The 13449-nt window shown below is 55.6% G+C and overlaps 4 protein-coding genes across 4 annotated transcripts; 1 reads left to right on the top strand and 3 right to left on the bottom strand.

Moving 5' to 3' along the window:
• Positions 1-161: 161 nt before the first annotated feature.
• Positions 162-1095, bottom strand: P884DRAFT_257032 (uncharacterized protein). Its single transcript, XM_069441106.1, has one exon. It carries the CDS (start codon positions 867-869, stop codon positions 198-200), a length of 672 nt encoding a protein of 223 aa, XP_069299112.1. The 5' UTR covers positions 870-1095; the 3' UTR covers positions 162-197.
• Positions 1096-1413: 318 nt separating this feature from the next.
• Positions 1414-2707, top strand: P884DRAFT_328211 (uncharacterized protein; the record flags this gene model as incomplete). Its single annotated transcript, XM_069445584.1, has 2 exons — positions 1414-2176; positions 2239-2707. The coding sequence occupies exons 1-2, from the start codon at positions 1638-1640 to the stop codon at positions 2705-2707; spliced, it is 1008 nt and encodes a 335-aa protein (XP_069299113.1). The 5' UTR covers positions 1414-1637.
• A 225-nt stretch (positions 2708-2932) lies between these two features.
• On the bottom strand, positions 2933-5476 carry P884DRAFT_328212 (kinase-like domain-containing protein). The gene is made up of 5 exons (XM_069445585.1): positions 5062-5476; positions 4923-5004; positions 4762-4864; positions 4302-4698; positions 2933-4244 (listed from the first exon to the last, which is right to left on the bottom strand). The coding sequence occupies exons 1-5, from the start codon at positions 5208-5210 to the stop codon at positions 3311-3313; spliced, it is 1665 nt and encodes a 554-aa protein (XP_069299114.1). The 5' UTR covers positions 5211-5476; the 3' UTR covers positions 2933-3310.
• A 1469-nt stretch (positions 5477-6945) lies between these two features.
• On the bottom strand, positions 6946-11753 carry P884DRAFT_219745 (uncharacterized protein). The gene is made up of 8 exons (XM_069439422.1): positions 11416-11753; positions 10421-11353; positions 10235-10369; positions 10056-10122; positions 8940-10003; positions 8733-8886; positions 7421-8674; positions 6946-7355 (listed from the first exon to the last, which is right to left on the bottom strand). The coding sequence occupies exons 1-8, from the start codon at positions 11554-11556 to the stop codon at positions 7072-7074; spliced, it is 4032 nt and encodes a 1343-aa protein (XP_069299115.1). The 5' UTR covers positions 11557-11753; the 3' UTR covers positions 6946-7071.
• Positions 11754-13449: the final 1696 nt, after the last annotated feature.

Consider the following 13449-nt stretch of genomic DNA (forward strand, 5'->3'; position numbering starts at 1 on the left):
GAGATTCTCTGCTGGAACAGACAGACCTATCTGCCCGCGCTTCCGCCCTCCGCTTGTCGCAGCCCAATGGGGGAGATAATTTGCGACCAGGCGCTCAATCCTACGCCGTACCACGGCATGGCAGATCAAGACGCCATATAGCTAGGTAGCTAAATGCAAATGGATCAAAACACAGACCCAGGTCGCGTCAACTCGCATCAACCCCCCCCTTTATCGCTAGTGTCCGAACCTGCCCACAACTTGCCCTCCTGTCCACGTCCAAGCAAACTGCCCAGCCAGTTCCCGGCAGCTTTGACCTGCAACACCATCCTCTCCTTTTTCCCGCCCTGTCCGCTGTCGACGGTCGAAGAGGTAAGTTGCCCCGCGAACGCGGTCACGGCCCCCACGAAGAGGTTCAGATCCTGCCGTGGCACCCGCACCCACACGCCGTCGCCGTCGCCGTCGCCGTCGCGCCCACCTACCGCCAGGATGTCGACGGGGATCGCCGCGCCCGTGTCCCCCAGGAACTGCCGCAGCGCGGCTGTCAGATACGCTCGGATCTCGAGCATGTCCAGGACCGGGGTTGCTTCAGGAATGGCCGCCGTTGTCTTTGCCGCATCTGTTGTTGATGTCGATGCCGATGTCGACGTTGATGTCGCCTCCACGATGGGGGAGGGGTTAGCGAGAGTTAGGTGGGCGTACGACCAGGGCGGATTCTTGATGGTGAGGGTCGCGAGGGTGCGCGTCCGGTTAGGGCCCCTCGCGCGGGGGTCTGGGTTCGGTGTTGGGTGCGCCTTCCTCTTGGCTGTTGTCGTTGTTGCCTTCTCTCTCCCTTCGCCTTCTCCCGCTGCGGTATCGTTGGGAGTGTCAATCTCCATTGCGTTGTCCATCTTCTTGGTGCTCAAGGCTGGCGCCGAGCTGCCCGTGTGGGCCTGAGTCGGTGCTGCGTCTTGTGGTGAGGTTGTCAGTCTGGGTTGAGCTCAAACCCGAGCTTTCAACCCTTGACTTGATACAATGCCGGTGTTAACTAGGCGAGCTGGTACCAGGCCTTTTGGTTCTCAGTGGGGGAACCCAAACCGACCATATGCTTTCCTGCCCTTCTTTTTTGTGGGGCTGAAAACGGTTATGGCTTTACTCTATAAATCTGTGAGTGAGCTCTTATGAATGTAAATACACTCAATGGGAGCAAGATACACATCCTAGAAGTATAGTACAGTATGGTGAAATGTTTTTCAGACAGTACATACACTATGGGGTAACCTACAGGGTACGGAATACTTGCTTGGAAGGTACGTACCGCTGCAAACCTGCCCTGATGCGGCAAGGTGCCCACCTGGGGTGACCGACGTCACCAACCACTCATGAACACACCACTGGCGCTTCCTTCCTCTCCATCCGCTCCTTCGCACGCCGAGCTGCCGGTGCCGTCCGATAGCAACCCAGGAAGGTAGGTAGGAGCAGCCCAATTAAGAATGCTCCCTTCTCCAGGTGCATGCTCCAGATCAAAACGTTCTTCTCCCTCCCGTCATCCGCCAACTGCTCAATAATACTCTTGTCTTTAAGAGCTTTTTACTAAACGTTGCCTGACACTCGTTCTCTGGTTAAGCCAACATCAATTCTCATTGATTTATTAGTGCACTGACGCTGGGCTGAGAGCTATGAGCGTCTGCCCGGCCCTGGATTTGACTTCGGTCGCGTACTCCACTGGCAGTCCTCTAGCCAGCCCAGGTCTTGACGACACGGGGACTTGTCCTGCCATTCCAACCGGTGAAGATTGCTCGGGTCCGATATCCGACCTTTTAGGAGACATTGGCGTCATTCTAGGCCCTATGTACCGCCTGGGCCGTCTCTGCCTCATGGATCTGGAACTTGAAGACATCGCCCGCTACGTTGGCAAGGCCCTCGGGGTAATAGCATTCGTTCTAGCAGTCGCCGCCGCTCCCATCCTCTGGGTCATCCAGACCTCCTTTGGCGCCGTCAGGTCCGTGTTCTCGACGGTCTTTTCGGCCGCTTCCTCAGCTGGCAATGGCATTCTACGCATAGCCATAACGCCTTTCCTCATTCCATGGCACATCGCCGCGTGGGCTTGGGAGGTGGCCCTGAATCTGTACGACGAGCTGGAGGCAAGGGAACCTGGCTCCCGTTTTGACGTCAACAAGGATACTGATAACCGCCATCCCAGCCCCTCCTCATCTACGTGAGTGCCGCCGGTGCCAAACACACCCTCACATGAGGCCCGTCTAACGCGACGTAGTTTAGCTTCGCCCTCGTCATCGGGGCGTGCACTGGCACGATCATTGCCCTCCTAACTCGCAGCGCCCTCCAGGTCCTGCGCGCCTGGTTTCCGTTCCTGCGGCCGCGCCGTCAACACATGCGCGCCAACCGCAGGCAAGAAGACAGGCCCCGACGCGGCGACTTCGGATCACGCCTCGGCTACAAGCACGGTAGCAGCAGCAAAGACAGAGAGGGGGGAATGGGAAAGGGCAAAGACAAGCATGCTGACTCGGCCGTCTATTGGTCCTCATCCGACGAAGCTTCCGATTCCCACAAAGGCTCGTCCAGGTCCTCCGCCCTCGGCGGCGGCAGCTGGCATAGAATCGCGACTCCTGTTATGTCCACATCGTCGTCGTCGATGGGTAAGAGCTCACGGCAGAGACCGCCGCCTGTAGGTGTGCGGGTGGAGGATACCATTCACGAGGAGTCATCGGGGGAAAACGGGCTGGTCTAAATCGAGGGTGATCAGGTTCATCATGTTCGGTCACGGTGTTAGGGAGGGAAAGGAGGGCGACTGAAGTGAGAAGAGGGACACACTCACGGCGGCCTTCCTCCTCCACTTTTCGTTAATGCCTCGTCTACTGGGCGTTCTCATTCCGCTTTTCTGTTTCATTACTTTAAGGGGGGTCGCAAGCCCCAAGGATGGCTTGTTAGGTAATTCTGTAGTAATAATCATGACAGCGGACCTTTTTTTGTCATCACTGCCGTGTCCCGTCAAACCTCCCGCACCCCCGCCTGTTAACCTGAGATGTGTAGGATACCAGGGCTAGGGCCCTGAATGGAACACCAACCCCCTATTACGCCCGCGGCCGGAACGAAACGATTCCGTGATGGCGTACAATCCACAGCCCTAAGCGGTGAAAACCCTCATCGTCTCGTCAAACGTACAACCGAACGAACAGCTAATGTCGGACACCCATCTCCCGAACGCATACAACCGTAAAAGCCGAGGGGAGTCTCTTTTAAAGATCAAATCAAGACTGGACAAGAAAGAAGGGGTATGCTGAGGAGAAAGGACAATTACCACCGATTAGAACCACCGCGGGCCCCGCAGATTCTACCTGCGGTACAGGTCGCGGTCTCGATCCCTATCTCTATCCCTGTCCCGGTCACGATCGCGCTCGCGATCCCTATCCCTATCCCAATCCCGAATTGGCGAGCGGCTTCTGCTCCTCGTCCGGCTATTGCGCGACCGGTCGTCGTAATCCCGTCTCCGGTCCCCCCAGTCATGCCGCCGGATATCCCTATCGTCCCTCCTCGGCGGCGGCGGCCGCCGGTCATCCCTCCTAGGCCCATCCCGGTCGTAGCTTGGGATGTACGTGTCGACGTCCTGCCGACCGCCGCCTCCGCCGCCGCGCGGTCTCCCGCTTCTAACGTCGCGGTAACCATCCGGATGGTCGCCGTCGGCGGGAGGCGGCGGCCGAGGGGGTAAGCCCCGGTCCCTGTGCCATGCCGGCACCCTGTCATCCGGCCCACGGCTGTTCCGCGGGTAGCGGCCACCGTTGACGCCGTTCCTACCGCCAAAGCCGTCGCTGTTGAACGACGCGTTCGGGCCGTCATGGGGGCCGCCCCGACCAACCGTGCCGCCCTTCGGGGCCGGCGGCAGCGCCGCTCTTCGGTCGTGGAATTTTCGTCGGTCAAGCTCGTGGCTCTCTTCGAATGATGGAAGCTCGTGGGGTTTGGCTGGTAATGGGGGGGTGGCAAAATACGGATGTTTGAGGGCATCGATGGCGTTGATGCGGCTACGCCAGTCGAGTTTGAGGAGTTCTTTGAGAAGCGAGACGGCGCCGGGGCCGTACTCTCGAAACCTTTGCGACAGATTTCCCTGTCTAGGCCGAGATTGCAAGGCCTCTGCGCCGGGGAGGGACCGCCAGCCGGGCATGTTCTCATCCGTGGGCGTCCCACAGAGATCAAAAATGATTTCGAGCTGGTGGCCATCACTTTCTCCGGCAAGAATAGGCTTGCCAACGAGCATCTCGCCGAATACACATCTACCAGGGTTAGTGTAAGCCGTGTGTGATGAGAGCGGATCGGAGGTCAGGTCTTACCCAACGCCCCACATGTCGATAGCTGTTGTGTACCGTTTCAAGTGCATCAGCAGCTCAGGGGGCCGATACCAGCGAGTCACAACCAAGCTTGTGTAATCTCGCCGCCCCTCACCACCACCCCGGCCAGGCTTCGGCACTTCCCCATCGTAGTGTCGTGCGAGGCCAAAATCCGCAATCTGAAGAATACCCTTGTTGTTGATTAGAAGGTTGGCGGCCTTCATGTCTCTGTGTAGAATGTGGTTTTCGTGGAGATACTTCAGGCCTTCTAGGAGCTGGAGCATGTAGCACTTGATCTGGGGCTCGGTGAAGTGCACGGAAGGGTTGTCAAGCAGGCCAGAGAGGTCGTGGTCCATATAAGGGGTGACCATGTACATGATCGGCTTCTTACGCTTGTCGGCTGCAGGGAGAAGTTAGCGGGCGGACTTGTACAGTAAGGGGTCCGGCGGGGGTGGGAACTTGCAGCTCCTTGCTGGGTGCTCAACCGCCATATCCTCCAGGCTCAAGACATTTTTGTGAGAAAGGAGCTTGAGCAGCTTAATTTCTCGGAGTGCCGTGATGGGAAACTGAGACACAGTTAGGGAAACCAGACATGAACAGCGCCTGAGTGGAGGGGGTACTAACGCCATCCTTCTCGTTGTGCATAATGATTTTCTTCAGTGCAACTAGAGCACCGGTCTTCTTTGACCTCGCCCGGTGGACCTCACTAGCGGCGGATGTTAGTGCGAAACCCATCCAACGGAGCAGAATCGCAAGAACCAACCCGAAAGTGCCCTCGCCGAGCTTGTTCAGCACCTCGTAATCGGTGATCCGCGAGCAGCCCACGAAGCTATTCCTCGGCCGCTGGTGGGCGATGGCAAAGCTCCGGGGCGAAGGCGCAGAGCCTGGCTCTCTAGACTCGAGAATACTCATGGTCGCCTGTAGTCGGTTGTTTGTGAGACGGAAGCGAGATTGTTGATCCGCGATTCGTTCCCGCTCGCTGCTGACACCTCACTCAATGTTGGAATGCGATGCGACGCGAGATTGAACAGGTGTTGGAGTAAAAAGAATGACGGTAATCAGGGAGTTAGGAAGAAGCGCGGGTTCTTCAAGAAGAAATAATAGGTGACATGGCAAGCTAGGAGGCCTAATTGTGTGTCTCCTCTCGAATGCTACACACAATAGGAATGACAACCTCCCGAAGTTCCTTATGTTCGGTGCAGTTAGAGAAGAGGAAGCGCGCGGCGACAAGATGATCCATTGCTTTTGCCAAGCCCGTGCGTGGGGTGGCTTGCACCTTGCTGGACAAGTGCCGTCATGCACAGACCAGCACCCGCCAAGCAGAGCGAGCCGATTGTCATGCTCCACTGCGGCTTAGGTCGATAACGCAGCGTACCCAAACCCTTGGCGGTCGAGAGGGCCACCAGCTTCAACTGCTTGCCGACCTCGAACCTCGACCAGTCCCAGGTCATTCATTCGCGACAAACCATCCACCCACCACCGGTGCACGCCTCCAATCCAGATTTCCGAGGGTTTGTATGCACTCCGACTCTCCATCTTTCGAATTGGCCCTGACGATCCGTTTTCAGAGGTAAACACGCACGCAATGGCCGCCGGCGGACCCCCCGTTCGCCCGATCTACCGCTACCTGGCCACGGGCCTGGGTGCATCAATGTGGTTCTGGGTACGTGGCGGCTTTCCTTGAGAGTCTTCTTGCGCTGGGCGCTGACCGAGATGTTGCAGATTTTCTACCGCGCAAAGAAAGACGGTACGGCTCACACACACACACGTAACAAGTCGCTCATTCCGCAAGATTCAGCTAACCCTATCTTTCAGGGCCCGTTCTTCTCGGCTGGAAGCATCCTTGGGAACACTAAATGCGCAAGGGAAGAAAATAGACGAGGGCGCTTTGCTTGGGGCGAGGAGCATTGTACATATACCACCAATACGACGTACCCTCGAGTCAATTCGCCGATTCGTCTTGACGAATCCTAACCTCGTTGCGTTTGTGCCCTCGCAACTTGCCGACCAACCCGAAGCTCAACTGCAACAAAACTCGCTGGCAGAATCCTCTTTGCAAGATGGAGGTTAGGACGAGAAAGACCAGCTCAGCCAGAACTACAGCACAAGATCCCAACTTAAATCGGCCGCCGCCAAGGATTACATAGACCTCCTTCGCCTTGCCTGTTTCTTCTATTCCTTGGGACCGCAGTTTGGCGGGGGTAAAACAGGAATTCACTGCCATGTTGCCTGCCTCTTTGCAGGTTCAGAGTTTTTTTTATTTTAGTTTTTTTTTTTTTTTTTTTTTTTTTTGCCTTCTTGATGCTAAGGCGGGAGATCCCAGATGGCGAGACGACATCTTGAGCACGGTAAAACAGTGTAACCGGAAGTTTGAAGCCAGGAGGTGGACCGACACGGGTTGTCCACGAGCCATGAGTGGGCTGCTACGCACCCCGTCAGACATCGATCGGCCCTCATAACCATGGCAGTGACCAGTTTAGTACCCAAACTTGCGTGTGAATACACGACTGAGCCGTCCAAATTAAGGGTGCATCTAGTGGTAACAGCGGCGCCGAAATTCAACGCCATCATTAGATTGCCAAACTATGCTTAGCATGGAAGGATACACTTGGTCAGATCTTGATCAACCCACAGGGCCGATGGTCTTGGGGCAGCACGCACAGCTCGCTTCGGCTTGAGGATCTCGATAGGCTCCGCTGATTCAAGATCATAATGCCATGCTAGTGCGAGGCAAAACAGCGGATTCACTTCTTTGCTATAGATCCTATAAGCCCTAAAACAACATTTGCTCCTGAATTACCTTGTACTGCTTCCGCACTTTGGTCCGCTTGAGCACCGACACCTTCAACTTCCCAATCAGTCGCGCAAGGCCCTGGAACACTAGATGCTCCCCTGCCCACCCCAAAACAAAGTACACTACCCCAAGCCCAATGATCACAAGCTTGAAGTCCCAGCTGAGATAGGTCAATTGCATGAAGCTGGACAGCCACGCCGGCGGACTGATCACCATTACCAGCGAGATGCCGAGGGTGATGGCTACGGTTGCGACAAACGGCCCTGGTCATCGGGTCAGTTTCAAATGCGGGTTGGGGTGGAAGGACGGGGCGGGGCGGTAGACATACAATTGTGCAACGCCGAGTGCCTGAAGGGCCGGCCGGCATTCAGCACCACTCCTGACAGGATGTATTCAAAGCAAGAGGTCAGGAACAAGGCCGTGTTCTCTGAGTTCACAATGTTCGACTTGTCGGGGTCGATAACGGGCGGGATAAACCACGGCTGCTTGCGGACAGCCACGTATGCGGCCGCTTGGATCACGATGCATATGACAATCTGACCCAAGAGCGGAGTGAGAATCTTGCGCGAGACGAGATCTGCTGTCGGCTTCTTGCGGCACAGCTCTGGGAAAGGTCCTGCCCAGCTCATGAAGACGGCAATGGGCAGGATCAAGGCCAGGTCGATGAAGAGAAACTGGAAGTCGCCTAGGTTGGAAGCCGAGGCGTACAAAAAGCTCACCGAGGTGAACTGAATGGCCGAGTACAGGCTCATGTACTTGAAGCAGCTGAAGCTGGTTACAAGCGCCGCCCGTCCCTCCCGAATCACCTCGGGCACGCATCGGATGTCAAACACCCGAGAGGTAAACGGGGCCGCCACGGACGCCTCGGCTTCCGAGAGGGAGATGCCTACGTCGGCTGCCTTGAGGGCGCCACAGTCGTTTGCGCCGTCGCCGCAGAAACCACACGAATAGTCAATGCTCTGCAGCTTCTCCACCAGTTCGTGCTTCTCGTCCGGAGACATGCGTGCAAAGACCTTGCCGGCGACGAGCATCCTCCGCAGAACTTCGGGGGGCGCAAAGTCGACCACCCAGCGGAAGACATCACCGCTGACAGCAATCGAGTAGTTGCGCAGGTTTGAGATGTCGTATGGCAAAGATGCATCGTGTTCCGGCGGAGCTGGCAGGGGCAGCAGAGTCTTAGCGTCGAGCTTGTAGGCCTGGTTGTCGATGCTCTCCCACTGGAGGCTCGCGTTTGGGTCTGTTGCGTCACCGGTAAGGAACCGAGGAACGAAACAGTGCGCAGTCTTGCTGATCATGCCGCACTCCCTCGCGACGCTAACGGCAGTCAGAATGTTGTCGCCGGTAACCATAACGGTGCCAATGTTAGAGTCGAGGAGCTCCTTGAGGACCGCGACCGTGGTAGGCTTCAACTTGTTTTCGAAGATGATGAATCCGACGAACTCGAGGTCTGACTCAACCTCGCTTCGTTTCATCTTCTGGGCCTTGACCCAGCTGAGCTTCTTGATGTGCTTTGTTGCGCACCCAATAACACGGTACCCTTTGTGTGTATACTGAGATAGAAGCTCTTCGTAGTCGGCAGGGACTTGGAGTGGGTTAGCGGTCCGATTGCAAACTGGGGTTAGAATGGGGCTAGAGCTTACATGTCTCCGGTCTGCAAATATCCCGCATGCATTCAGGAGCTCCTTTGACATAGATGTCACCGCTGGGCTGGCCGAACGTCCTCACAATGACACTAGCACGCCGCAGCTGGGAGACAAACTCGAAAGATTTAATAACACCGAGTTCGAGGGGATCCTAGCAAACGTCAGGAGTGGCAGGACCACAAAAAGTCGTGAAGCGCGACTTACATTTGTGACAGACCCCTGGCCTGTTCCGTCCGCTTGTTGTCTGAAGTCCGTTGGTGGCCTGGCAACAGAGGGACGGAGATTTCCTTGTTCTTCATCATCGGCATTTGCTCCCCCCATATTCCCTTCCTCAAAAGTCCAGCCCGTGAATTCAAACATTTTCAGATCGAGGGGATCGCCAACGGGGTGGCCATCCACGGTCCGCAGGGAATGGCACGTTGCCATAGTGTATAGTGTTGCGGTCCGCGTGTCTCTCTCGTCTTTGTCCTCAGCACCGGCGCTCTGGTCCGGGGCAAGGTCCCGGGGACTGGCCAACAGCTTGCTAAATCGGTTGTCGGCTCGCGAAACAACTCGCACCCCCAGGATGTCGAGCCCTTCTTCTGTCAGGGTCCCGGTTTTGTCGAAGCACATGAGGTCGAGCTTGCCTCCCACGTTCACCCTCTGCGGGCTGATGCAGAATATTTGCTTCTTCTTCAGCCGGCCGAGGGCGAAGCTAGTGCCGATGGTAAGGGTCGCCGGCAGGGCCGGCGGAACCACAATCGTTATGAGGTCGAGGGCACGAACGACAATCAAATGCCACTCCAGTCCGAGCCTAATGAAGTTGATGAATGAGGCAGTGAATCCGAGTAGCGCCACGCAAGCCATGACGGCTATGTATCGGAACGAGTCCCTGTAAAATTTGAAACCCGATGGCTTGGGGAAGAGCATGGAGCGAACTAAAGCGCCCTTAGTAGTATTGAAACCCGTCCTCACAACCATAGCAAGGGCCACGGCTTCTTCATCCTGGTTCTCCTGCGGTCGCCGAGCACGAATAATCTTGGTGCCACAGAACAAGAAATGCTTAGCTACGTCCGGGAGCATAGTCGATGCTGCCAAGTCTAGCTTTCGAAGCGTCTCATCGGTCGCCGGAGTCTTGGACACGGGGACAGATTCACCAGTGAGCATGCTCTCATTTACAATGCAATCGCCGCTAAGGAGGAGGCTGTCTGCTGGAAATTGGCCGAGGCTTGGGTCACTGACTTCGTATACGTCACCCGGGACAAGATCGCTCGAGGGAATGTTCCGCCCTGAGTGTGGTCAGCAGTTGGCTTCTCAATACTAGGATGACGGAGAGCGTACAGAATCCGCTGCGAAGAACTCGAACGTCGCAGACAAACCGAGAGATCTCACGAAGCCTTCTCATGGTCTTGGACCGTCAGCCACAATTCGCAGCTCTCACTTTTCTTCCTTTCTACCGGATGATAATAACAACAACAAGCAGAAGGAGGAGGAGGAGGAGGAGGAGGAGGAGGACTTACATCTCTAGTCTCAATAAGTGTGGTAGTGATACTGCCCACAGATATGACGAAAATGGCGGCGGCGTAGTAATAATACTCGTCAAGTGACCAGAGTATCAGACTGGCTATTTGGAACACGTAAAAAGGATGGAAAACCTAACCGCGGATAAGTCACGCGAAATCGACACCAGCGAAGCAAGAACATACCTCATCCACGAGCAGACGGAACATCGACTTCTGCTCGATATCGATCAGATTGTCGCCAAAAACGACGTCGCGGTGAGTCTTCTCTTCGCTCGTGATGCCGGCGCGGATCTCTCGGACGTTTGACCACAGGGGATCCTTCCATCCGGCAGCGAGCAGGAATTTGTCTCTTGTAGGATGAAAGAAAAACCGGACGTAACGATAACTGATCATTCGAAGGTCGTGCAGAATCGGGTCGTGATCTTCGTCCGTAAACTGGTACGAGGTCATCTTCCCCGGCGCTCCGAACACGGTCGAGAGTGGCCGCCCATACGGTTTGGACTCCACGTCCAATATTGCGATTTCGTTCCACTGATTCTCGACGACGACCCAATCGCAATCGCGAAGGGGCGACGATTTGCCAACCAGCCTAACGTGCCAGCGAGGCAACCAGCGGAAGACTAGCCAGCCGAGACCGCACGTGAAGAGACAGAGAAGGACGTAGAGCGCGAGCCCAGCAACGCTCGTCCGAAAGCCCGCAATGACGATATAAAGGTCCTCGTTCACCATGTACACCTTTTGGCTGTGGCGGGCTGCCCCATAGCCGCTGCCGGCTGAAACGCCGCTATCCCGCCTGAGTAGCCTGCTGTGAACCGAACCCCTCGATTGCGTCGAAGTCCTGCGGAGAAAGTCATGGTCGTCGTAAATAGAGCTGCGCTCCATGTCGGTTGAATCGTCTTGTTCTTCGAACTCTTCGTCGAATGGTAGCTCGTCGAGGTCACCTACCGAGAGGCGTCCGTCGGCAAGAGGGACAGCCTGCTCCGGTTCCCCAAGCTCGCCAAGCTCACCCTCGTCTTGGTAGAAGGAGAAGCTCGTTGTCGAGTCGGCACGGGCGCGGCGGTGACTGAAAGCAGAGACGCTCGTCGGGAGAGACTCGGCGACGGGTCCAGCAAAGAGCTGCGTCCTTTTGCGTTAGCGACTGCCGAGTGGTGCGTGCATGCATGACCGCCGCTTCTTACCTCATCTTGAGCCATCTCCACATCCTCAAAAATGCTGGCGCTGCTCTGGTTCGTCCCCAGCCGGTAGAAGCCCGAGCCGCTGTCTGTCTCAGGCGGCAGGCGTTGGCCGGCGTCACGCGCCGGGCCATCGTGCGCCTCCATGTATGTCGACTGCCAACACCTCAAGTCTTGGTACGGGCCCAGAACCTAAAGTTGGCTGTACGCATTTTCTTTTTTTTTAGTCAACACGACGGTTGATATGAGAGTAGGTCCCTAAAAGAAACAAACCAATTTGTGAGGGAGGCGGGCGATTAGCGGGGCATTTGCTGCGCTGAGGCTTGTTGACTCCCGCTCCAACGACGAATTCGCGAGACGAGCGGCGCAGATTGGTGGGGCCGGGTACCGATAAGCTAGCGCTTCCCGCAGATCGATGAATGTTGACGTCGATTGTGTCGGGAGATGGACCCCGATAGTTGCATCGCAACTTACTAGTAGGTGCCACGAGTGGCATGCTTGGCGCCTGGGTTTCCCGACCCCTGTTATCCGTAAAACTGCCCGATACACTAAAATTACATGTCCAGAGAGGTGCTTGAGGTATGCACGAAGTACGGATCCGTACAGTATCACCTACATAGGTTAAGGTACATCATATTCGCGATCTACCAGACAAGACCAGGCCCCCGTTCGATGCGGTCGCCTGGGCCGACATGGTGTTCGGATTAGTGTCAAATTTCAACGCATCTGCGTTGAAAGATATTTGCCGATTGCAATCCTATCTCTGCTTCGTGTCCAGTTGAGCGGCTGGTGAGAAGTCCACGCTGAATTGATCTACAGGGACGAGGAACGGCCAGGCACATGCTCCCAACGCGGGAACGGCGACTAAGGCCTCATGGGGGAGCATCACCCTCACATCTTTCTAGTGCGGCTTATCTGACCGTCGTGGCCATTTCTGGTTACGACATTACATAGTTTACATAGTTATATGATGCTGGAGGCCGGGCTAGTTCGGCTTCTGGTGTCGGACCGTAGCAGAGTTCCCGTCATTTGCAGTACACTACGTGATGCATGTCTGTCATCCACACATCAGGTAAGCACATACCTCTTGTGGGTACAGTATATATATTAATCAAACGCCATATATATCCACGCGTGCTGATATCGCGTCGCTGTTGTGTGAACTAAAACGCATTCGGCCACATTCCGCGACGTCTTCACCTGCCCTTGGATATCAAGGCCAGAGCAGGCTACCGAGCAAGGCAGGCAGGCGAACAAAGGGCGGACTTCACCCCTAGCCCCCGACTCCGACAAAACAGAAAAGAGGGGGAAGAAAAGAAAAAAAAAAAGGAAAAAAGTTGTTCCCGCCAAGTTTGAGGCCTGGGTGCATCCTCTTGACAGGTGGAACCGGGGGCAAGGAAAATTCGCGGATCCCTGAAACTTTCACCGTTCAAGTGGGTGCCGAACGTCGATGGCAGGCAACCTTGTCATGACGAAGCAGTCGCAGAGCGGTGAAGGGCACGCTATCCTCGACATTACCAGACGTGGAAATGCAGACTGAAAAGGTCAAGCGCTGGAAGAAGTGCCACGTCATTTCGACCGATTGCTGATTAGTATACAACAGCGCTTGGCCGGTAAAAGAAAAACAAAGTAGGGGAGGTAGGATGGAATCGTTGCCTTTGGTACGGTACGATGTATATATATGAGGTATGTACGGATTACACACATACATGCTGCCATCGAAAGAGTCACCGAGCGCAATCGTAATGGGGCAAGAAAGTTTGGCTTGTGGATAGAAGGGACCCGGGACCCATGCTGCCGCGAGCGTCTGGTCTGCAGAATCACTGCCCCGCAAATTTTCTTAGCTGAGCGCCCCAGCGCAGCTTTTCCCCTCCTCAACATTTCTTAGCACAAGGGGAGACCACAGACCATCCATCTTTCCGATTTTTACCAACCTCTTCCTCCATAACTGCCGGTCTGCTTCTTTGCTTCAGATCGACCTAACGATTATTTCCAAACAAAACCAAAGCCCATCACTTTACCCAGAGGACAATCATCGCC

Source organism: Thermothelomyces heterothallicus, assembly GCF_042370625.1.
Source record: "Thermothelomyces heterothallicus CBS 202.75 unplaced genomic scaffold P884_scaffold_6, whole genome shotgun sequence".
Classification (NCBI taxonomy): domain Eukaryota; kingdom Fungi; phylum Ascomycota; class Sordariomycetes; order Sordariales; family Chaetomiaceae; genus Thermothelomyces; species Thermothelomyces heterothallicus.

Coding starts and splice junctions, on each gene's coding strand:
- P884DRAFT_219745 (XM_069439422.1), bottom strand. CDS start 11,556: ATGGAGGCGCACGATGGCCCGGCGCGTGACGCCGGCCAACGCCTGCCG. Junction 11,354..11,415: donor TGGAGATGGCTCAAGATGAG/GTAAGAAGCGGC, acceptor AAAAGGACGCAG/CTCTTTGCTGGACCCGTCGC. Junction 10,123..10,234: donor CACTTATTGAGACTAGAGAT/GTAAGTCCTCCT, acceptor TGACGGTCCAAG/ACCATGAGAAGGCTTCGTGA.
- P884DRAFT_328212 (XM_069445585.1), bottom strand. CDS start 5,210: ATGAGTATTCTCGAGTCTAGAGAGCCAGGCTCTGCGCCTTCGCCCCGG. Junction 5,005..5,061: donor CTCGGCGAGGGCACTTTCGG/GTTGGTTCTTGC, acceptor ATCCGCCGCTAG/TGAGGTCCACCGGGCGAGGT. Junction 4,245..4,301: donor ATCGACATGTGGGGCGTTGG/GTAAGACCTGAC, acceptor TAACCCTGGTAG/ATGTGTATTCGGCGAGATGC.
- P884DRAFT_257032 (XM_069441106.1), bottom strand. CDS start 869: ATGGACAACGCAATGGAGATTGACACTCCCAACGATACCGCAGCGGGA.